This window comes from Lampris incognitus, chromosome 2 (assembly GCF_029633865.1).
Source record: "Lampris incognitus isolate fLamInc1 chromosome 2, fLamInc1.hap2, whole genome shotgun sequence".
In the NCBI taxonomy this organism is placed as follows: domain Eukaryota; kingdom Metazoa; phylum Chordata; class Actinopteri; order Lampriformes; family Lampridae; genus Lampris; species Lampris incognitus.
In genome coordinates, this window is record NC_079212.1 from 121,484,156 (window position 1) to 121,509,902 (window position 25,747).

A 25,747-nucleotide genomic window follows, 5' to 3' on the forward strand; every position below is an offset into this window, starting at 1 on the left:
AAGGATGATCAGTAGAAACAGAATGAACTTGAGCTCAATTTTGAGTGTCATAGCAAAGGGTGTGAATACTTATGTACATGCAATATTTCAGTTTTTTTATTTTTAATACATTTGAAAAAATTTCTACAAAACCTTTTTCACTTTGTCATTATGGGGTATTGTGTGTAGATTGATGGGGGAAAAAAGGAATTTAATCCATTTTGGAATAAGGCTGTAACATGACAAAATCTGGGGAAAGTGAAGGGGTGTGAATACTTTCCAGATGCACTGTAGGTGCTTTCAATGGTGGACAGAGGTCATCATGGGCACTTTGACCAATCTGTGGCTATGCAGCCCCATATGCAGCAAGCTGAGATGTCCTAGGTATGACGTTAAAACTGCAGCTGTTGGGTCGTCAGCGACTAAACCGGCACCCCCACTTCAACCCTTCGGTTGTTGTGAGGAGGGTGTGGACACCCAGCAGGACTAAAAACAAAACCTGTCAAAGGGCAGATGAGTTCCTCTGTGAACCAACGGCCATCCATACTTGGAGAGGAGATAGGGACCACCAGGTACTCCCCCTACTGAAACAGAATGATGACTCAACCTGTTGAGGCATCAGCTGTGCTCCTATAACCTCCTTAGGTTACGGAACTGATGGTGATGATGATGAGATGCACTGTGTGTTCTGACACCTGTCTATTATAGCCATCATTAACTTTTTCAGCAATTTGAGCTACAGTAGCTCTTCTGTGGGATCGGATCAGACGGGCTAGCCTTCGCTCCCCACGCACATCAGTGAGCCTTGGGCGCCCCTGACCCTGTCGCTGGTTCACCACTTGTCCTTCTTTGGACCACTTTTGGTAGATATTGACCACTGCATACTGGGCACACCCCACAAGACCTGTTTTGGAGATGCTTTGACCCAGTCATCTAGCCATCACAATTTGGCCCTTGTCACAGTCACTTAGCTCCTTACACTTGCCCATTTTTCCTGCCTCCAACACATCAACTTCAAGACCTGACTGTTCACTTGCTGAATAATATATCCCACCCCTTGGCAGGTGCCATTGTAACAAAATAATGTTGTTCACGTCACCTGTCAGTGGTTTTAATGTTTTGGCTGATCAATGTATGAACTGCAGACAAAGTTGAAGTGTAACGATTGAATGAACATCAGAATTCATCAACAACAACAACTCTTTTATGTAAAACCTTCACTCAATGGTAATGATTTTTATTGAGCTAAGCCAGCTAAATCGTTCTTTTGTTTTTGCTTTTCAGTATGACAGACATCTGCTGGAGTAAGCGGTAAACCAGACCTCACCAAGGGATTTGTCCACCACAAATTTTTTTGTCCTCCGACCACAGAGACTGACTTTATCTGAACTGTGGGATGAGGTAGTAGGTTGTATAGTTTTAGGGTCATACCCACACTGGGAGATAACTATTCAACCTACTGTCTTTCCCAAAGTGTCAATAACACATCTGAGTCCTCCCTGCTCTGTATCTGAAGTCCAGCTTGCTGATATTACCACACTAATGGGTCAAGATGCCACTTTTTACCCCCAACATCAAGTCAAGCATGGTTTACTCAAGTTGTTCATTCAGTGTGAGGTAGTAGATTGTATAGTTGTAGGGTAGTGATTTTGCCCTGTTTAGAAGGTAACTATACAATCTATTGCCTTCCCTGAGGAGCAGTGTATCCTCTCTTGTCAACACAGCAGTTGCACATGTGGGACACGGGGAGGTCTCCTGAAAGGGTAAAATTATTTTGCCAGTTTTTTTTTTTTAATATTTTTGTGAGGGCAAAGGGTTGTTTGTCAGTGTAACAACCAAATCAAGTTCTTCTTGACATTGGTAGTACTTGTGCCAAAGACTATATCTGGATGTGCTCATGACTTTTGAAAACTGCTGTTGCCTGTTGATGGATGTATTAAACTAATACTAGTTGAGCTATAAGGCTAATTTGTAAAACTCCACAGCCTTAAGAGGATATGAAATTACATTTTTTTTCTTTCCAGTGTCAGTGGTAAAATATTTCAGAGGGTAATTGATCAATAAAGACACAAAATATAGGAGAAATTGCTGATTGCTTAGCTAACAGCAGGGACTGTATATTAGTTAGTTTTGATATGTTTATTCGATTACTTGCAATATGGAAAGCAAAACGTAAATTTTGGATTCGCTACATTTTACAAAACCTTGCAGAAAATGTAGTGATGTCACTATTTTCTTGTGATCAAATTATTACATATTAGGTGTCCCTGCCATTGTTCAATTGTTGCATTCAGTGAGAAATTTAAAGTTGCTTGTTGGGGTTTAATTTTAGAGGTTTGATCCTCCAATGAAGAAAATGCCAGAAGTAGTATGTTGTATTTCTTCATGGAAATGTTTTTTTTTTTTGTCCCAACCTCCTGCCGTGTACTTTTGCTTATATCCGTAAAGTTATGACGACAGCATCATATAGTCCTAACTAGTCCAGGTATACAAGACGTACGGTGAAGCGGCGGTGTTTGCACGTGGTCCTACGCTGTGGAAAAGTCCCATCCGAGCTGAGAGCAGCCACATCATCAGCAACTTTAAGCATTTACTCAAAACATGTCTTTTTACTTATGCTTTCACTAAAATTAACCCCTTCTATTGTTTATTAGCTGCGAATCTGCGGTTTATCAATTATGGCTTCTGTTTAAACCAACTTAATAAATTTTAGTTTTGATTCATGTCATTGTGATCTAGTATTCTGTTGTAGGGAGGTGGCGAGTATTGGGCCAGATGTCCTACTAGCCAAATGGAATGCGAAGCTGTGCGGTGGCCTCTCGCTTCCTGGTGTAGTGATCGCCACGGGTCCATCTGGACCACAGCATATGGCCGCTCCTACGCACATGTGTCCGCAGCAGCACCTTCTCGTGGTACCTCCTGTTTTCACAAAGTCTGCTGCGGGGTCAACCGGGTTCCCGGCGGTATAATCGGGTGGGTCGACTGGACTCGTTAGCCTTGGTTGGCAGCCAACCTAGGAGAAGGACAACTCTTGATTTTAAACCCAGGTAGATGAAGCTCGTTAGCCTGGTCAGGCAGTTCATCTAGGAGAAGGAAAACTGATTGAAAACCTCCGCTGCCTTGCGGGTTTACTACGGGAAAGGCTTCGGGGAGAAACCTTGAGGAAAAATCTGCATCCGTCTCCAGTGCCAGTCGTCTCGCTAGTCTTGCCAGTTGCCACTGGTAGTAGGTGGTGTCGGACGAGAGAGTGGGGTTGATGATGCGCAAGTCTTCCTTACTTTAATCATCGCGCAACTCATCTGTCGTCCATCACAGGATGACTGGATGGTCCTCGTCCCTGCGACGGACGAATAACAAACATTCTGTTGTATCTTCACTCTTAATTTTTTTTCTTTTGTTGTGGTTTTTATCTTTGCTTTACATCTTTGCTTTTCCATTGCATTGTAATCTAAAAAGTGTGCTATATTTTTTATTGATTGATTGAATCTACTCTGTTGTATATCAGTGCATTCGTTGTTAATGAACAAGTTCAAGGTATCAGCGCACCAATGTTTCCTCAACCCAGTCCTTAAGTACACCCATGTCCTGTAGATTTTCACTGTAACCCTGCGCGTTAGTCAACCAATCGGCACTTTATTATGTCAGAGTTGACACGCCTTACATAATTAATTGCTGTAATACGATTGGTTGAGTAAATACAAACGGGACCATCTATGCAGAACCACAAAGAAAATCTTGTAGTTACGCCGTCGTGCCAGCAGATGGTGGAATAGCAACGTCTCGGCAGCGCATGCCTCCACTGCACAAGAAAGCCAACACACTGGCATGTTGCATTTACTGGCACAGCAGTCAGATTACACGCAGCAATTGAACGCTATGCCTGTTGTCTGCAGGATTCCGCTTTTGTACAGAACACGAGATAAATCTCATAGACGTGGCACTTGTAATTTTCCCGGAGACAAGAATGAGGTGTGAACGCAGCCTGCTGATGGTGTTGCCGCATACAGCATTAGTTCCTGACGGAGGCAAGGGGAGCGTAAATAAAGTGAATTGACTTGTCCAGGGAGGGAGGGAGGGGCATTTAGAGTAAGAAAATAAATAAAAACTGCCGGTAGTGGTTTACGAAGAGCGCTACCGGTCCGTGGCAGGAGGCAGGACGCACTTGCACAACTCACATGGACGATGCGGTTTTCGTTGGCTAGTGTAAGAGGAACGGTGTGGGTTAGAATAACATGCGACGCAACAAGTGGATGCATCTGAATTATCCGAAAGCCCTAACAATGGTTAAGATTATTGTTCTTTCATATTAGAGCTACCTTCATTTTCACGCAGGTCGCGCACGGGCTTACCGTTGAGGATCAGTTACGCCTCTACCTGATGGGCTGAGTGGTGTGTGCGTGTGTGTGTGCGCGTGTGTGTGTGTGAGGCGGTTCTGTGAACACGCCCTGAAAAGAAAAGGTAGACACGGGGAGCGGGGATCATCAGAGGAGCCGAGACAGTTTACCTGACACCAGCAATCCAATGCCACATAAACCAACAACCCAAACAAACCAAATGATATCAGGACGAGTTTCTACAGTGACTTCCCTTTGTCCCGAGGATCTATTTAAATCTGTTGTTCAACACACCTGGAGCTCCTGCGAGCGCATCGAACTGAAGACTTCATAAAAAAAATCCAACCAAGTTGCAACGGATCACAAACTGGTTTTAGCACCATGAGTAGAAAAACACGTCGGTGGATTTTCCATTTCTTCCTCTCTCTTGGAATTGTATATTTGAAATTCGGGTGAGTTGTCCGCATTAGCCTTTATACACAGACTATCTCAACATTTTTTTCATGCCTTGTCTTGACAGTCCAGTCATGTCAGGCATAACTCAACAAGATAGGGTTTAGTGTGCTCCGAGAAGAAAAGTTATCTGAGAGTTGATTTTCAGGAACATTTTCAATTATTGATGTCGAGAGGTGAGGTGACGCTTGACCTTTAAAGGTAAACCTAAATAACTTAAATGCAAAAAAAAAATTTAATATGACTGAAGCGATCTGCATACTAGGTTTATGTATGTTTTATCTGCATAGGGTTAAATGATTAGCATGTACACGGACCTGTATTATCTATTTATATATATTACACATATATTGTTTTTCCTCATTACAGGGGTTTGTCCTCCGTCGTTGCATTGGGAGCAAGCATAATATGTAACAAAATTCCTGGTTTGGCCCCGCGTCAAAGGATTATCTGTCAAAGTCGACCAGACGCTATCATAGTCATCGGAGAGGGGGCTCAGATGGGGATTAACGAGTGTCAATTTCAATTCAGGAACGGACGGTGGAACTGCTCCGCTCTCGGCGAGAGAACGGTCTTTGGAAAAGAACTGAAAGTGGGTACGTTGCATTTCGTTTCCTATGAGCAGATGAACGTCAGCAGCGGGCACCTGTTTGGTTGCTAGCCAGAGTAATAGTGAAGGTGCTCGTGCTAGTGCGAGCACGTCCCTCCCGATCCGATACTAGCACCGCGATATTTTGGCGCCGATACGATATATACCGATCACAATTTTCCAGATAGTATCACAATATTATCAACGTTTCCATTTGATAATTCTTAAGGCTCCATCCCCTCATATCTTCAGTAAAATATTCACAAAATTGCAATGAGGTAACCCAAAGAAAATGTACAATAAGACGCTCTTATTTTAAGCCCGACAATGTTTCAAAAACAGTAGACATTCAAACAATTCAGAGATGCAGAAAGCATTACTGCAAATCTCTTCTGGTAATTGTGATTCAGGATAAATGCTGCAAAAATAGACATGGCAAACCCCCCCTCCATCGAATGTTTTCCAAAGTGCTGGATATTCATCAGTTTTTTGCACTTTGATTTTCAATTCAGACTAAGCAGGGTACACACGATTGCTGTAACACTTTTTTTTTCATTTAGCCTTAATCTTTTTTTCCCACCTGACTTTTGCAGCATTGAAACCCTCGAAATGGTCCTATTTCAAAGCTCATGCATTACTGTTTCTTTGCACTAAGGTGTAACAAGAATGAATGGAAATCGGAAGTTAGATCTCTTCTTTTACACTGCAGCAAAAGTCTGCTAACTTTTTGTTCACGTACGTAGCACTGCACATTTCCTTGATCCCTTAAACCACTGGCTATGTTACACTTTGCTATCTACCCTGCAAGTGATGCAGTTAAAGTTTCATACATGAATTAACTGGACAGTAAGATCATTGAGAATGGCTGTGTTTAAATATAATCGTTTATATGATTTGGATTCCTTAGTAACTCTGATGTTTAAAGAAATGCCTTTGCATCACTGAACTTGTGAGTGAGTCGATGCATCTGAGTTTGGGATGTTGGACTGTTAATTAAGGCTTGATGGAGACTCGTATGAATGGACCATGGAGACGCAGTCCCTCCGATAAATGTACTATGGATCTTACTGTAAAGAGAATTTGATTATCCTTCCAAGTTTTTTTTTTTTTGTTGAGATGTTCACATTTAGTCTGAGCCAGAATTGTTTGCCTTCATCTTGGGAAGGTGAAGGTGAAATGTTGCCTTCCAAAAAAAAAAAAGAAAAGGGGTATCACAGATGTACAGTCAGACTTTCTCTTATTTTTGTCATCTGTGGTAATTTGTACAACTTTTGGTTTTAATAGTTGTGCTGCTAACTTCTTGCGCAGCTTGTGAAATGGTTCATACTGCCTTCCCATTTCTCATCAGCCTTGAGGACACTGGCCTCTCAACAACTTTATTAATTATAATTTGCACACATGGTCAACAACTTCAACAAGCAGATTTGATGTGTGGCTGAGTATGTATGGCAAAAAGGTCAGTATGAACAACAGTCCGGCATCCTATCCTCCCAACTCAGTAGATTTCATAGCTGGACTGATAGTGATGTTTGACTGACAAGATTAACTTGAGACACTTCAGCAACGCCAAGTGTCTGATTGGTTTTATTCCCTCTCAACACAGCATCATTGGTTTGTATTACATGTGCCTGGTGTTTGGTGTGATGTCTCTCACCATTATGTGAGCTTTTGATCCTATGAATTTAATACTGCACCGTCTTTATGCGTTCAGCTCATCCACTATCATGCTCTTACAATACATCTCCGTTTTAAAACCAGATTACTTAATTTTCAGCTTGGTTTGATGTAGTACAAGATGCACAAAGATTATATATATAGTATATATATGAGTCTTGTTTATTTCTATGTTCACATTGAAGACTGTAGTTCACCCATCTCAAAAAGCAAAATGATGTTTTGCCTTTAATCTATAATAGTAGCGTGGCGGTCTATTCCATTGCCTACCAACACGGGGATTGCCAGTTTGAATCCCCGTGTTACCTCCGGCTTAGTTGGGCGTCCCTACAGACACAATTGGCTGTGTCTGTGGGTGGGAAGCCCGATGTGGGTATGTGTCCTGGTCACTGCACTAGTGCCTTCTGAGGCGTCTGTTCAGGGGGGAAGGGGAACTGGGGGGGAATAGTGTGATTCTCCCATGTGCTACATCCCCCTGGCGAAACTCCTCACTGTCAGGTGAAAAGAAGCAGCTGGCGACTCCACATGTATGGGAGGAGGCATGTGGTAGTCTGCAGCCCTCCCTGGATTGGCAAAGTGGGTGGAGCAGCAACTGGGATGGCTCAGAAAATAGGGTAATTGGGCGGATGCAAGTGGGGAGAAAAAGGGTGAAAATCCCCCCCCCCCAAAAAATAATAAAATAAAATATGAGAATACAGCATAGATGTATAATGTGCTATGACTCGGGCCTAATCCGACTTTAGTTTCACTAACGTGTTTGAAATTTTTCATAATTCCATTTGTGCAAAACATGTTTGTGTTGGGAAACAGCAGGTCACCTTGTGCACAACTAGGGGCAAGTTGCCCTGTGCACAAGCCTGTCATCATCCATTGTGATGTTGCAGCAGACCGTATCGCTCATAACCGACCAAAGACATAAATCAAAGTTTTGTTGGCTCTGTTGCAATAATGTACCTCATGTTGACATCCAGATCAAGTATCCTCCTTAACTGTGTACTCAGAGTATGACACCATTGCTAACCATGTTCGTTTCCTGTTTGCTGGGTTCAAAGCATGTAAATGATTTATGAGGACAGGAGTCCATTAAACCAGGGCGAGGAAGTGGTATCATCGTGGAAGACTCTTGATGCCAGACATTGTCATGTTTAATCGATGTCCCTGCTGACAATACCAACAAGGAAGATGTAACATTTTGCTCCATGTTTAAAGGAAGTATTTGTAATGTGGTTTTGGAGTTGGGACCACACATGTTTATTATCAATATGTATTAATATCATGTAGGATAATTAATATGGCCTATTTTATTTTTCGAACAATGTGTTTACGAGACATCCTCCAATGCCCAATTTATGAAGATGAGTTGATATGCTTGAAATCCAAGCTCAGTGTTTTCTGAAGTGGCTAAAGGCGAATATACGTATGTGTTGCTGGTGGTCAGGTTGTGAGGCTATCGTGTTGTTTATCCATCATTTTGAGGTCTTGTGAAAGAGTACTAGCAGTATAGGTCATCGGTACTCAGAGATATAATAAACTATTAAAGTTAATGACCTTAACGGAGTTTTCCCAACTCTTCTAAGTGTTTGGATTCTCCTCATGTGTGTTGTAAGAGAAAATCCCTCCATTTTAATTAAAAATACAGTTAAACCAGAGCAGTCTGATTTATGGAGTGGAAATCAACTATATTTGGCTGTCCATGCAGGGAGGGTCTGCATGCCTCTCACATTCACCTCCACAGGATGGATTCCACTTGTGAAGGAAGCTGGGACAAGGGCCAGAATGATGCCTAAACATATAATATTTTCTCTCCCTCTGACTTGTCTTTAAAGAGACACAGCATGGTAGTATATGACTAATAGATTGACTATTCTCATATGTAGTGATTAGCAATGAGTCACTTTGATTCGGAGACTGGTGTTAAGTCCAAAGGTCCTGTGACTGCTATTCAAAATACAGTGAAATCAATTGCCTCTCTCGACTTCGTCTTCTTTACAGCAGATTTTCTCATAATGCGGTTATTGTTGCTTTAGTATATATCCTTCAGAGGAGTCAGAGCCCCCTTTTTACCTCGGCCTTCCTCCTGACATTTATCTGTATAAAGAAAGCATGATGAATGAATAAAACTTGGCTCGGCACACGCATTTTATGATTTGGTTTGAAACAGCTATGCCAGGTATGTAAGGAGGCTTGACGGTGCCTGAAACAGGGGATCTTGATGTCAGCAATTGTGATTAAAAATGTCTCCCTTTTTATCCTAGGCAGTAAGGAGGCTGCATTCACCTATGCTATCGTTGCTGCTGGCGTGGCTCACGCCATCACAGCAGCCTGCACGCGGGGCAGCCTGAGCGGCTGTGGCTGTGACAAGGAGAAACAGGGGTTCTACAACCAGGAGCAAGGCTGGAAGTGGGGGGGCTGTTCTGCAGACATCCGCTATGGCTTGGGCTTCTCCAAAGTGTTTGTTGATGCCCGGGAAATCAAGCAGAATGCCCGGACTCTCATGAATTTACACAACAACGAAGTAGGACGCAAGGTTTGTGTCATGCTTCTTCTTCTTCTTCCTCTTTCAGCTTGTTCCCTGTTTCTCAGGTCACCACAGTGGATGTTTGCCCTCCATAGCTTTCTGTCTGACACATTCCTCTCCCACAGTCCAACCCTCCTCATGTCTTCCTCTATCTGGTCTCTCCATCTTTTCCTTGGTCTTCCTCTTTTTCTTTTGCCAGGTTTTTCCAGGTCCAGTACCTTCTTTCCTATATAGTCTATGCCTCCTCTCTGTACATGTCCAAACCACCTCAATCTTGTCTCTCTCAACTTCTCATCCATTCATCTGATCTTGAATCTGATCTTGTTTGTGTCATGCTATAGTTGATTTATAAAAACTATGATACAGTTGTTGTTTTTCTGCAGTTATATGGTCACCTTTTTGCAAAGATTGTACAGGATTTTAGATCATTATCCACTGACAAACAGAAGCAAAGCAGAAAGTAGAGGATAAGCCTTAAAATCTCAAGATGTCGCGACAGTTCATTTACATTTGCATGCATGTTGAGTCTGAAGCTCAACAACACAAATGCTTGAAGGAAATTTTCACCATACCACAAGAAGTGGCTAATTTCTCCATGCCTGCCTTTTCGAAAAGAAGCAAACCAGATTCGTGTGGAAAGAGTCATTACATTTTCTATAACTTACTATTTGTAGCATCAGCTTAATAAATTTGGGAAAGGTGCCACTGTATGTTGTAAGCCCACCCATTCACCATGCAAGTGTCATTCTCCAGGACTGCACCATTTTCTGTAGACCAATTTAATTTCAAAATTAAACGCAAATGAAAACCAAACATGAAAATTCTGAAATGTAATGTTAATTGTAATGTTGTAACAATGAAGGCTATTTATAGTTATGTATTTTCATGTTTGGTGCAAACATTTGGTTGTTTCTCATATGTCTGTTTTTAATCTTAGTCGGTGAGGAAGACTTTATATCCCAACCTCTCTTGGAGCAGATCTACATTTCCCATAAGAAGTAATACTGATTAAAAAAGAGGGACCGTCATAGTAACATGCAATTGAATCACAAAAAAGATCTAGATAAAAAAAAAAACTTTGTGTGGATATTATTGAAGTAAGAGATAAAAATTTAGACAAGCCAGTCATCATTTTATAAAGATAATATGAATAATAGGCTTTGTTTAAAATGGTAGGTTTGAAGAGTTTCCATTGATTATCAAGGGTGTTATACATGGCAAGAATCAGTTCGATAAGTAGTTCAAAAATATTTCTTTAAAGTGAAAAGAAACAGCCATTCTGCAAGATAGAAGTGATGGGATCACATATTTATGATCACATGTTTAAGATGGATCAATAATTAATAATGGATCAATAATTAGTAATGTCAAACTGAAGACCAACTGTCTTGAGAAAATGTGCAATTTCAGGGGTGTCTGGGTAGTGTGGCGGCCTATTCCATTGCCTACCACCACGGGAATCGCCTGTTCGAATCCCTGTGTTACCTCCAGCTTGGTCAGGTGTCCCTACAGACACAATTGGCCGTGTCTGCGGTTGGGAAGCCTGATATGGCTATGTGTTCTGCTCGCTGCACTAGCGCCTCCTCTGGTTAATTGGAGTGACTGTTCAGGGGGGAAGGGGAACTCGGGGGAATAGCATGATCCTCCCACGTGCTACGTCCCCCAGGCGAAACTCCTCACCGTCAGGTGAAAAGAAGCGGCTGGCGATTCCACGTATCGGAGGAGGCGTGTGGTAGTCTGCAACCCTCAGCGGAGCTGGTGGAGCAGCGAGCGGGACAGCTCCAAAAAGTGGGGGTAATTGGCCAAGTGCAATTGAGGAGAAATGGGGGGGGATGCTATTTCAATTATGTTTAGAATGAGTGGCTGAAGCAAATGGCATTTGCAGAGTCAATTACTTACTTTGATGCTGAGTTTAAAGACTTGTATATGGGCCATAATTTAAAAAGCACTTTCCTTGGTAGAGGCACGCAACTTAGAAATTGGATGTTTGGATGATATTTGATGGGTTCATTTTTATGTCTGGGGTTGGAGAAATAGATTGATGTCAGAGGTGGTGTTGGACGGAGAGTAAAACATTTGAGCAATCCCAGTCAAAATGTGACTGATGTTGATTTGGTGAAGTACTTTAAGGAACCATATAGCCAATTTCAGTCTGAATCAACAAGTTTGTTCAAATTACCAAGAAGTAGGATGAGGTGTGGTTTAGGGTTAGGAATAACCAGATAGGGTTTAACTTGGAGGTTCAAATGAGGTTGGAGTTTGTTTTGCTGTTTCTTCACTGTTATATCTTATATTCTGTATATACTCTGGCAGAGCTACAATGTCATCAGCACATCTATTTGGCTGTAGTTTAGATTTGCCTCGGGCTGTCAGATTAGCCATGTTTACACATTTGTGATGGAAATGGATTTGTGATGGAAAAGTGAGGTGTGATGGCAAATGTGGTGTTGCCTGATTCACGCCTAGAAGAAAATGTTACCAGTGTAATATTCAAGCAGTTTGCTTGCACAGAATCTTTCCTTGTAACAATGCTATACTTACTTACTTACTTACTTAAGACAGAAAGTTGAATCAGTTCATCTTGACACAGCATTTATTGAGAGAAATGTTTCATCACTCATCTAAGTGACCTCTTCAGTCTCAATTGACTGCAGGTATCCCCACTCTTACAAACAATACAGAGGCATAACGACCAAAAACAACAATCGGTTTCATATGCAAATTGCCGTGAGCATTAACTAACTACTTTGCATATGAAACTGTTCGTTGTTTTTGGTCATCATGCCACTATATTATTTATAAGGGTGGGGATACCTGCAGTCAGTTGAGACTGAAGGGGTCACTTAGATGAGTGATGAAACGTTTCCTCCAATAAACGTTGTGTCCAGATGAACCAATTCAGCTTTCTGTGATTTCCTGATGATTAGATTAGATTGTTTTATTAGCCACATGACCAAGGCCGGTGGAATTTGTTTTTGGTACACAAACTCTGCAGCACAATACATACATGGACAACAACAGACACTCCACATATTACCACAAACTATACAGTTACACAATAACAGAAATGAACATAACACGCATAACAATTAGATGAATGGTGGTATTTGTGCCAATGGTGTGTGAGGAAGGGACTTTAAGCATTCATGGGCCTTATAGGACTATAGGCCTTTATGGACCTTACCTGGATTATTGAGCATGTATAAAGACACTTATGTGCTTATGCTCTTCACCCCCTATGGGGCATAAGACATCGCTGGTGTTCCTCCATCTATCATGGTCTTTAGCAACTAGTTGTGCCTCGCCTCAAGAGAGAACCATCTCCAGCAGTTCAGCTTCTACCGTTCTTCGCCAGGTGATCGTTGGTCAGCCTCATATCCTTTTTCCTGGTGGTGTCCATTTGAGGGGCACTTCGGGATCCGCTCTGGGGTCATTCGTAGGATGTGTCCAAGCCATTTTAGATGACGATGTTGAATTTCTGAGATCACATTTCAGCAGCCAGTTTTTATATGGAGTTCATTATTTGATGTGTTATTGGGCCAGAATATATGGCAGACCTTTCACAGACAGTCATTGTGGAGCTGGCATTTTCAAAGGGAACATGGCACTGACTGGGAACTGCCATGTTGACATTCTGCCACAAGTGTTGTTTAATATTTTGATCCAGATTGGAAATTAATGGCTGTATTATATGATTAATTCCAGGGAAGAGCATATGGCAACATCTGGTTTGTCCTCCACCTTGACCAAATCTTGAGGAAGTGGGAGTAGCTCTCTGGAAGCCATGTTAAAGGTGACTTGGTATCGTCTCTTTGCAACAAGCAAAATTCTGGGACCAAAGTGGCCATTTTGCTCATTTCCCATAGCCTGGAACAAAGCGGGGGAATTTGGTGCTATAACCGCCTCTTTCTATTAGTTAAAAATTGCCATTGCGTTCAGTGTGAGCATGGTAAAAATGTCCCAGACTGAAATTTGGAATGTATTTCTGAGGTCTTTGAAAGGGTTTTCCTGTCACCAACTTTTGGGCACCTATTTTCTGATTTTAAATGATATAGCTCCCAGTAATGATAATTGAACTTGTATAATTTGTTGCAGCAGCTTTGTGTAACAATGTGGAGCATTTGGGCTCTTTTTAGAGTTAAGGATAACTTTAAAAAATCTAGCAGAGTATGGAAGAAAAGCATGTATGAGTGAGTGGCTTCACAATGCCTGGCACCTCATCAGTCATCATCTGGGGTTGATTTTTTTATTTTTTGTTTTTGTCTAACCAGCACAGTGTAGTGTCAGTTCTAGTTTCACCCCATTTGTATTTCTTGCCCAGGTGTATTTCTTGCCCATGTGTAAGAGCATATAACTGGTTCACAGTATGGAAACCCTAATAGTTTCACAGTGATGCATGCTTGTGTGCTAACACCTGCACCCTTTTAAATGCTTCACCTAATATTTCTGAATTTGTTTTTCGCAATGCTTCACACACTACAGTCATTTTTTTGGACCCCCCCCTTTTTCTCCCCAATTGTACTTGGCCGATTACCCCACTCTTCCGAGCCAACCTGGTTGCTGCTCCACCCCCTCTGCCAATCCGGGGAGGGCTGCAGACTACCACACGCTTCCCCTGATACATGTGGAGTCGCCAGCTGCTTCTTTTCACCTGACAGTGAGGAGTTTTGCCAGGGGGATGTAGCGCGTGGGAGGATCACACTATTCCCGCCAGTCCCCCCTCCCTTTCAAACAGGCGCCCCAACCAACCAGAGGAGGCGCTAGTGCAGCGACCAGGACACATACCCACATCTGGCTTCCCACCCGCAGACACAGCCACTTGTGTCTGTAGGGATGCCCAACCAAGTTGGAGGTAACACGGGGAATCGAACCGGAGATCCCCGTGTTGGTAAGCAACGGAATAGGCTGCTACACTACACGGATGCCCTACTACAGCAAATTTGTATACTTTTCTCTAAAGATAGGTATAAAAGTATAATATAGATAAATATAATAGTATATTTTTATAGGTTATGCTGTAAAAATATACTATACTTTAAAAGTTGTCTTGGTACTTTCTGTAAGATGAGCATAGCTTAAGTTAAAGCCTGGGTTTTGATGAGCGAGGCTAGATTTCTTGCCAGTGCCAATAGGTTCAGAGCTCTTTTATGAAGTATAGACTGTTTGGGACTTGAGAGTGGGGTGGGGATTTCTTAATTCATGCCTAAAAAAACCTGATATTTTTCAAATGACTGTAGGAGGATTTGAAGGTTTAATTTTGAATGATGTTACTGAGATGTTATGGGCGCCAACAGTGCAATTTTCTTGAGAAAAATAAGCAATGATGCAAAAGGCGCATCAGGTGTTTTATGGGGATACTGGTAAACCAACAATTGAGGCTTCATGGGCCTTTACTTCAATGAACTCAACGAATTAAATGTTTGTCAGGTCTCAGGGGCATGACCACAGTAAGCTCTATGCATCCAAGGCTTTTGACAATTACCCCAGCAGACTCCAGAATGTCTGAAGGCACATGGGAGTGGAATAATTAAAAAGTTGGGTGAGGCGTCTCTAATGCCAGTAAGGGTTCCCACTCACTGTGGAGGCTGGAAGGTTAGCTGATGTCATTCAGCCCGAGGCAGATAAAGAATACCCAAACTTCTTTGCCAAACACACCAAAATGTTCCACTCTAACCTTGAAAAGTCCATTCAACACTGCCAACCTGTTCTCCATTGATGCCTCTATCTGGAGACAAGTGAATCTGAATACACTCAAAAGTTGATCAAGCCTCCGTGTGAATTTACCACCCTGTGTGGGCCAAAATCAGTTTTGCATTCTGCGTAGATAGTGATTAATTTTGTTTAACATGTCTCATAGGGATTTTTTTTTGAGGGCGGGGGGGGGGGGGTGCAAGTGTAATGCAAGTGTAAGCGCACAAGTGTAATAGTGCAATTTAGAGCAATGGAAAAAAAGACTGCATTGCTCTGTGGTGAAGTCTATGAATTTATGACTTTGACCGAGACGAGTTAACGTGTTTTAGACATATGAGAAAAGCAGAGTTGTGTATGGCTTGGATACTTTGGCTTTGATAAATTGACCCATTAGAAGACTGAGACTTAAATATATCCTCTCTAACATCTATATATGCACATACATCTATATTAATTGCAGATAAATCTATATACATATATACTATCTATCTATCTATCTATCTATCTATCTATCTATCTATCTATCTATCTATCTATCTATCTATCTATGCATAGAAATATATGTACCTGCAGCATTTATGAGATAACCTTATTTATGAATTTTCAATTTTTATCTGTAAGGGACAACCATGAGTATGTCTAAATGAGAACAGATCTGCAATGTAGACCCAAGATGCATCATTCCTATCTTGATCTTGCATTAATTTACAGGCACAATAAAAAAAAGTACTGTATTGGAATCATATTTGTACCATATTTGGAAAACCGCAAATATAAACTGTGAGCAGTAGCCCGACTTTTGAGTGTATTTATGACTTTGTCATTTGTTTCAGTTATTCTTGCGTGCCTTTTCTGAGTTTTCACTTTTGTACTGATCAAGAGGTTGAAATTTGTTCTGTTGTTTTCTCTCTTTTGTCATAGATCATTTGTAGCACAACAAGACATGCAAGATCTCACAAAGTGAATCTCTTTTTAAATGTGTCTCTCATTAGTGTGTTTGGGCCTAATTTGGCATTTTAAAAGACTGGAACATAGCCACCCACGACAGAGTGACATTATAATGAGATTTTGGCAATCTCAAACGAAATACTAAAAACTCGTTTTTCTTAACTTGTTTAACTACTTATGAGACGGACTATGTTGGAATACGTATTTCATTGCAAACCAACTTTTCCAACCTTCTCTCTGAGTCTATTAGCAAAGAAGCAGAAATGATGTCATTAATTCTTCTTCAAAAGCTTATCTCTATACAATTCATTCAAGTGTGTTGGAGGTGGTGTTACTGTGGTGCTGAGCTCTGCTAAACCAGTGCCCCCCTTCCTCCTGTTTTTAGGTACTGGAGAAGAACATGCGTCTGGAGTGTAAGTGTCATGGGGTTTCAGGATCCTGCACAACCAGGACCTGCTGGACCATGCTCCCCAATTTCCGTCAACTTGGCTATTTTCTGATGGACAAGTACAATCAGGCTGTGCAAGTGGAGCCAGTCCGAGCTAGCCGCAACAAGCGCCCCACCTTCCTCAAGATCAAGAAACCCCACTCTTACCGAAAGCCCATGGACACGGACCTGGTTTATATTGAGAGGTCGCCCAACTACTGCGAAGCAGACCCTCTGACAGGCAGCATGGGAACCCAGGGCCGCTTGTGCAACAAAACAGCACAGCAGCCCAATAGCTGTGACCTGATGTGCTGTGGTCGAGGGTATAACACTCACCAATACTCGCGCGTTTGGCAGTGCAACTGCAAGTTTCTGTGGTGCTGCTATGTCAAATGCAATACCTGCAGTGAAAGGACAGAGGTGTATACCTGCAAGTAAAAGTATTTATTAGATATGTATTTATACATACAGCTAGAACGTGGATGCATGTGTCCGTGAGTGTGTGTGGGTGTATGTGTGTCACTGGTCCCAGCTGTGCATGTGTATTTGTGTTGCTAATGTAATACAGTAAAAGGGCTGTCTGTAGCTGAAATAAAAACACATAGGGGGATTCTCCAGCTGGTGGCCTTAGTGCTACCCGTGGCATCAAAACAATCCCAGTAAGTCCTGCCTTGAGCATGGGTCACCTGCAGTCTGCACAGTTGCCTCTCCTGACTGGTGTGGATGATATTGATGCCAATGGACGTCTGAACAGGACAGCGGCCTCCAGAACGACCGGACTGATTTACCGGCTTACGAGCTTGCTTATTATTTTGTCAGCTGGTATGTCATGACCTGAACTTGACTTTTTTTGCTCAACACACCAGTATATTGGGATGAATCACCTCAGACAGCACTAGAAATTTTTACATAGGGGCAAGACTAATGATAATTTATTTGGTGAGAAAACTACTGATGTTTTTTTTTCCTTCTTATTCTTCTTCTTTTAGAATTCACTGTTTATTAAATCCGGCTGTCTTTACCATTGGTATGGACATCTGGTGTTTTGCTTAAAATAGAAAAGAAGAACACACAAAAAGAAAACAAGAAAAACAAATGCACTCAAAGGTCAAATGAGTTTATTTGTTGCTATTTTTACAGACAACTTAAACACTGGAGCTGTACTGTGTGCATGTCGTGTAATATAGAAGCTGATCTGATTTAGGGAAAAACCTGTGTACGGGCAGCCTGGTCTCCAGTGTTTCAAATCACAGGTCAGATTTTAATTTGACCGCACTAAACATTGGGGACAATGCAGCTTCTGTGTATTAGACTGGTAGCAGAACATTAAACTACTGAAAAGTGGGCTCAGTATAATAGTATTGTTCCTGACCTGTTCAAACACCCCTCCTCCCCTCCCCCTCCTCCAGTTCCCTTCAGTTTGCTGCTAGTTGTCTGGAAAATCGTGGAGGTTGTGACTGAGCAACCACAGTGACTCTTGGAGCTAAGGAAACACAACGATGAGCAAACATGACCATCCAGACAAAAAAAAAAAATCCCATATTGATTGATAGAATATATTTTGTAACAGATTATTTTTATATAAATATTTTATTTATTTTCTTTTTCTTTTCGTGAGGTGTTTCTTCATTCATTTATATAATGCGTTCGGCCTAGCAAAGCAGAAATTGTAAGGAACCGGATGTCGCTGTGTTCTGTGCAGACCATTTGCCTCGTTTATACTGGAGTGTGTGACAGTGTGGTTTATAAACCGGCTTCATTTCAAAGAAGAGAAAAAGATCTAATTCTGCATTGTTGACTATATGGTCAATCAGGCACGTACTAGTTTGTGGTCTTGTGATAGATCTATCACTTAACGCTTAGATGAAAATAGACGGAAAGTGGTACCTTGAAAGGGACGCTAGTGACTAAGTGACTACAATTGGTAAGATGACGGTGTGATCATGGAAAGACGGAACTGTAAACTGGCATTATCACAAGAGTTTGCTTAACATGTTCACAACTGCAGAAAGTTCTGTGTTTTGCAGAAATTCCTACTGCATTATTTTTGTATATGTATTTTTAGTCATATTTCATAAAAGAAAGCCCCCCCCCCTCCCAAGTGTCAGTCTTAATAAATGTTGGTCTAGCCTTCCTACAGGTTGTACTTGTTTATGAATGAACAAAGTGATGAAATCCTATCTCCTAGCTGTTTAAATAAATGTCTCCGAATTATTACAGGGCTGTTTTTAAGCGCCCTAACTACATTTGCATTTTTTTTTTTAGTTTTCTAGGAGGAAATGAGTGGATGAGTACTGTTAGGAGTGGTGCAGAGAGGGGGAGAGGGGTGTGCCTAGAATAAGCTGTGTGCAGAGGGTGTCGCTGCAACGGCCGTCCCTCGGATGTGCAGCGCAGGCTGATGGATTACTCTGACATCTGCTTCATTCACTCCTCGGCAACGTTGCCACAACAACCACACTGTGCCCCTCAGAAATGCCCCCGGTCTCTCCGAGAGGCCAGACTACCCATTCGCAACAGTGGTAACCATGCAAAACCCAAGATAACTTTTGGATGCTATTTATTTTGTGGTAAAGGCAAATGGGAAGAAAGGGGAGTGGGGGGGGGGCAGAGAAAGCTTTACAAATTGTGAGCGATGATGTCAGGAAGGATTTCAATCCGAGCGATAGAAAAGGTCTTAACTCCCCAGAATAATCGGTAAAAAGAATTCCTTACCTAAACTTTCCCTCAATAGACTGATGCTTTAAAAAAGGGCAGCTGGCCAAACAGCCTTGCTCAGGGGAACACCAAAGATCTGTCACTCTGGAACAGAACAACATTATCGGGCTGTTCTGGAGGGTCGACTTTAAATTCAAATCTCTCACGATGTGGCCTACAGCTGAATTTGTAAACATGAAATACAGGTAAGAGTGATACAATCAGCGATGGGGAACTGAGTATATTGAGCATATATATATATGTATATATATATATATAATCTGTTAACAAAGTTATATATATTTGATAATGTTTGTATTCAATATGTATTGAGAGAGCATGCATCCTATGCATTACCCATCTCATTTCTGTCTGTCTTCCCAGACATTTCTGCACAAATATTGCTGTTTTTTGCAGCAGTCAATGTACATCTCATTGTTAAGTTTTAAAATGTTTATAGCCAACAATGCATATTTTTTATACTGAAGCATATATGACATCTCCCTGGTTTTTAAGAAAAGCAAATGTGCATGCTGCCAGTTGCTCAAAATCTATCTCTTGTTAGCATCCTAACTGGATACGCTCAGTGAAATGTATTTTTATATTTATCTTAACATTTCATGGCGCAAAGACCAATTTCCCCCCTCATCCTATCATAAAGTCCATGTTATTGTCCAGTCAAGCCTTTTCAATCTTGGTAATATTTCATTGCTACTACAGCAAAAATTATCACATTGTATTGAAGACTGATAATCAGAAAGAGAAAGAGAATATGCAGAGTAGCGTGTTGTTTAAATGACCAAATGACAGCAAGTCATAGTAGTAACAAGTCCAGCAGCATTATTGTTCCTCATTGTATGAGAAAACCTACCGATCCCTTCACGAGTTAGCCTCGGTGGGGTCACATCCAGGGCACATCAACCATGGCTGGCATCATGCAGCATCATTAGTTATCCTTCAGCAAAATGTAATATGAGCAATGATGTGTGTGGAGAAACCATGCACGCAGTGCAATGAGAAAATGTTATTAGGTTTCGGTGGGGGGGGGGGGGGGAGTATATGGGACTATTCCAAAGGGAAAAGTGCAGCAATCTTAAAAGTATTGAGCAGCGGTAATAGAAATATTAACATGAAGGTTTTGGACTTTCAGAAACATAGCCTATCGATGATTGACTGAGCTCTTGGGTAATACATTCAAAAGTTTCCAATCTCATGGGGAACGAGTCTTTACAAGGCTTCTGTTTGTACACCAAGTCATGCTCAATGGGCAATGAGAGAATTTCTTTCAACGATTAACTCAAGCCACTCCATTTTCTCTCCTAACTAACGCTGAATCCAGTTTTCATCTCTATCGCGTTACGTAATGAATGTGCGTCTGTTGCTCTATGAATTGAATGAAAAAGCCAAAATGGGAGCGAAAACAATTTGGCACCAAGCTGTTAAGGGAAACTGTGACAGTATGTGAAAGCAAAGGACTGGCCCGAACTTGTGATGCGGTGGAGGGAGGAGATCCAGATAAACACTAACTTTAACTGGTGTCCTTGGGTCTCAGGTATGGAACAGGATCCCTTATTGAGGAAAATACTGTTATTTTATTACTGTTTTGTGCCAGCATTGAATTACTTTGTATTTTGATTTTCCTCTTGACAATCTAAGGCACACCTACACTAAATGCACTTGACTTGACATGCACTCTTGGTTATACTCTAAGGTGCAGTCAGTAACACTGGAATTTATCTGCTAATTGCTGACTCTTCTTCTTCTGTTAGTCACTCTAGATGAAGGCATCTGCCAAATGAGTCAACGCAAGTGTAAAAAAATGCAGCATTAAAGTTTTAAACGCATATTATTGACATTAAAATCAGTTTGTAAATTAAAAGACCCAAACTAGAAGACACATACGATTAGTAAGAAAAATAATGTATTTTATTTGTGACTCAAAAATGTCAAGGTCGTCAAGTCAAGTCAAGTCCATTTTATTTGTATAGCCCGATATCACAAATTATGAATTTGCCTCAAGTGGCTTTACAGCAACACAGCATCCTGTCCTTAGACCCTCACATTAGATAAGGAACAGCTCCCTTGAAATTAAAACCTTTAAAGTGTTAGCCTGACCCAAATGGAGGATGTTAATGCAATAAGACTTTTTTATTTGCCACATAAGAAAGGCGAGGGCAAGATCACCCAACCACAGGGGAAATTCTTCCCATGAGAGACCCCTTGACACACCAGGCGACTGTAAAACATGTCACACACACAATCATCCAAAGTGAAAGCACACACACGCACACACACACACACACACACACACACATGCACGCACACACGCACATACCATGTCACCCTATAATTGTGGGGAACCCCTCACTGACTACATTCACTCCCTAGCCTTAACCCTAATCTTAATCATCATAACTACTTACCTAACCTTAACCCTTACCCTAGCCTTAACCTAATCATTTTTCTAACCTAAACCCTAAACCCAAGTCCTAACCCTGAAATGGACCCTTTTCCTCACAGAGACTCATGAAATGTCCCCACAAGGTAGGTGGTCTCAGCGCACAAACACACACACACACACACACACACACACACACACACACACACACACACACACACACACACACACACACACACACACACACACACACACACACACACACACAGCAGTAATGCCACGACAGCCAAGCTGTGGAGATATGTGTTCAACCTGTGAACCTACAGGTAAACTTACCACACCGCAGCATGCAGGGAAGACAGCCTATGCTCAGAACAGCTAACCTCCTCCAACATGGGGCCTTCCATCCAAAATCCAAGATATAAAGATGTAATAATGGGGGGGGGGGGGGAAGAACTAAAAGGACCAATAAAGCTTCAGCCTTATTTCAGAAATACATACATGAATATGTTGAGATCTGATTGGAACCCTCTTAACTTCAAACTGCAGTATGGTAACACGGGAAGGGAGCAGGAAAACCAAAATGTGCCACCACCAAACTGTCAAGCTGCCAAAAGAATAACTGTGACATTTATGGGGCTTTCATTGGGGAAGTTAAATTGCCTAAATAGGAAAGATCCCTTTACCATGGAGCTGATTGGTCAGTTAACTCTCACATACTACATGTCACCATCTTTTTTATAATCGTGTTTTATAGTGGTTTTGCTATTAACACCGCTGCTTAACTGCCAAATTACTTAGTGGTTAATGCCACTGCTTTCTTAATGGATCTGGAAAAGTTTGTACCATGACGATAGTAATTGTGTCTTTCTGTATGGGCACCTGTGAACATCCACAATGTGGTGGGATGAGATTTATGACCACATCCAGTTTCTCCAGTGAGCTGGATGTTGCTGCCATTGCTTGATATGTGCCTTGCGTTTGCATAGGTTTCATGTTTGTAGCACGCTTACCTCCTTATGGCCCCTCTGAGTCTATTTAAGCCTAGTTTAGTTGATGTGAGAAAATAATGCTTTGATTGATCTCGACCAAATCTGGTCGGACATATCCCACCCATTTCCCCTCCGAGACCCTGTTACAGATTTCAGCATCCCAATTTGCAACACTAGAAATAATGATATTTCAACATGGAAAACTATGATGACGAGTTGGATCAGGCTCTTCTCAAGGCATGTTTAATTCATTCTGTCAGCAAAAACGAATATTTTCAATGAATATGTTGTCGAGACTTAGTTTTGAATCTTGATGATCCTGTCTTTTCGTCAGCTGGCTATGGTAAAAGCCTGATTTTTCAACTATATGGCCCTTCGTTTGAAGAGAGTTAGCAAAGGTGTAGTGCATCGCTAGCTCTGCTGGGCCTGGTTTGTTCTTACAGTTTCATTAAAATGTTATAATTTAATTTCTCAGATGCTTTTATCCAAAGCAACGTATATCTGAGAGTTAATACAACTCAAGCAAGGTTCTAGTCAGGAGGCGATAACGCAAGTGCCAAAAAACTAGGTTCAATTCCGATAGGACATTGGTGTCAACAGGCAGTGCACAAAGGCAATGCATAGGGTGCATAAAAGCACATTTTTTCCTTTTTTTTTCTTCCAGTCTAAAGCATATTTCTGATTTACCATTAAATCAGAGGTGAAACTACCATATATGCAGGTAATGCAGCTGTATTGGGGCCAGCAAAAGCTTAGGGCCTGCATGCGCGGACCCCTCTTTATCTCGCCACTATCGTATCAAAGATCTCAAACACTGAGTCTATGGTATACAGTATGTTAAAACATGTGCAAAGTGTGACTGTGTGTAATTATAGACATGCATAACAAAATCCACAAAGAAGCGTTAGCTAGCTGGCAAAGTGTCAAGACTTTGCACAGCAAAAAGCCTGGAGAGTGCACCTATGATGTAAGTAGAACTTAATTATTTACTTATTTATTTTGGATCCCCCCCCCTTTGTCTTCCCAATTGTATCTGGCCAATTACCCCGTCTTCCAAGCTATCCCAGTCGCTGCTACACCCCCTTTGCCTATCTGGGGAGAGCTGCAGACTACTACAGGTCTCCTCCGATACATGTGGAGTCAGCTGCTTCTTTTCACCTGACAGTAAGGAGTTTTGCCAGGGGGACGTAGCATGTGGGAGGATCATGCTATTCCCTCCAGTTCCCCCTCCCCTCCAAACAGGCACCCTGACCGATCAGAGGAGTCGCTAGTGCAGCGACCAGGACACACACCCACATCCTGCTTCCCACCCGTAACCAATTGTGTCTGTAGGGATGCCCGACCAAGCTGGAGGTAACACGGGGATTTGAACCGGTGATCCTCATGTTAGTATGCAACAGAATAGACCATCACGTCACCAGGACGCCCCATTTATTATTTATTTGACTAATCGTAATAATCAAGGCCCTGTGATGGCATGGCAGCCTGTCCAGGCTGTCTCCCTGCCTGCCGCCCAGTGACTGCTGGAATAGGCTCCAGCACCCCCGCGACCCTGAGAGCAGGATAAGTGGTTTGGATAATGGATGGATGGATGGATGGAACCTACACACTTGTGTTTTGTGTTTATAGGGCCTACAGGCAGACAATAGTAATGTTATTCTGTACCTGAGTATACTTGTGATCGACACATGCTCAGTTGTTTCACCTCAGTTGTTTTCACACCTGATGTGAACTGTACCCGAGAAGACCTTTTCAAAGGGACCCAGGCATGGATTATTGGTCCGTGCCTGGGTATAGTACGCAGTGTTCCCACTACTCAAACAAACTGCAGTTTGGGGCCAAGTGTACTCAGATGTGGCCCCGGGTCCCTAGTGTGAAAACACCCTTAGGCGTCGTCAACTGTGCAGTGCATTTCACTGTTACTGGTTATTTTAAAGTTGTGTGCTTTCACTTCTTCCTTTCCCTACTGACATGACATTATGTTATGTCTGATTGTGATGGGCAGGCTGGGGCCCACTTTGACCATCTTGCATCGGGGCCTGGCGGTGACTCCTTACGCCTGTGCATTAGATAGATGATGCATATTCCTTGTCTTGACATGACAACCACAAAGTCAACAAACCTCAACTTTTTTCTGTGTTTTGGTGGGAAACTTCGCCATTGTTCATTTTCTGAAACTACCAACATGTTACTCAAGAGTTGAGGTTCACATAAAGAATTTGCCATATTTTGGAGGTGCACCATCACTTGAGGTCCAGCCCATTAGATCAGCAATTATTTTTTTTCTTTATTCGAGATGGATAATAGGATCAACCAGATGTAGTGAGACTAAGGGGGGTCCAGGTAGCATAGCGGTCTACTATTGTCTACCAGCATGGGGATCACCAGTTCGAATCTCCGTGTTACCCCCAACTTGGTCTGGCGTCCCTACAGACACAATTGGCCGCGTCTGTGGGTGGGAAGCCAGATGTGGGTATGTGTCCTGGTCGCTGCACTAGCGCCTCCTCTGGTCGGTCAGGGAGCCTGTTCAGGGGGGAGGGGGAACTGGGGGGGAATAGCATGATCCTCCCACGTGCTACGTCGTCCTGGCGAAACTCCACACTGTCAGGTGAAAAAGAACCAGCTGGCAACTCCAAATGTATCAGAGGAGGCATGTGGTAGTCTGTAGCCCTCCCCGGATCAGCAGAGGGGGCGGACGGAGCAACGACCAGGACGCTCAGTACAGTGGGGTTAATTGGCCAGATACAATTGGGGAGGAAAAGGGGAGGGAAAAAAACGAGGTAGTGAGACTAATTCAAACCTAAAATTTCAAACATTTTATAGGTTTTTGTCTCTCCTAACAAGTTCTTACAACACGAATCAAGTAGCGGGTTGTTATGACACTTGGCTTGGGTAAGTGAAATTTTCCATCTCAACATTTTTTTTAAGAGGGGACCTGCCTGATAACTGTCATTATACCAGCACCTTCACATGCAACTTTAATTTGGGTCAAACGAGCTCTGTGGATACAGTACATCTCTGTAAGTACTGACATGATACCCCAAGTATGA

The 25,747-nt window shown here is 42.1% G+C and overlaps 1 protein-coding gene across 1 annotated transcript; it reads left to right on the forward strand.

Annotated features, from left to right (window-relative positions):
- Window positions 1–4,694: 4,694 nt before the first annotated feature.
- Window positions 4,695–17,051, forward strand: wnt7aa (wingless-type MMTV integration site family, member 7Aa). Its single transcript, XM_056302153.1, has 4 exons — window positions 4,695–4,765; window positions 5,136–5,362; window positions 9,285–9,556; window positions 16,572–17,051. The coding sequence occupies exons 1-4, from the start codon at window positions 4,695–4,697 to the stop codon at window positions 17,049–17,051; spliced, it is 1,050 nt and encodes a 349-aa protein (XP_056158128.1).
- The last annotated feature ends 8,696 nt before the right edge of the window (window positions 17,052–25,747 follow it).

What these genes read in the sequence shown, in the direction of transcription:
- wnt7aa (XM_056302153.1), top strand. Translation starts at nt 4,695, where the DNA reads ATGAGTAGAAAAACACGTCGGTGGATTTTCCATTTCTTCCTCTCTCTT. An exon ending in ATTGTATATTTGAAATTCGG is followed by an intron (nt 4,766 to 5,135) that starts GTGAGTTGTCCG and finishes TCCTCATTACAG; the next exon opens with GGGTTTGTCCTCCGTCGTTG. An exon ending in ACAACGAAGTAGGACGCAAG is followed by an intron (nt 9,557 to 16,571) that starts GTTTGTGTCATG and finishes TCCTGTTTTTAG; the next exon opens with GTACTGGAGAAGAACATGCG.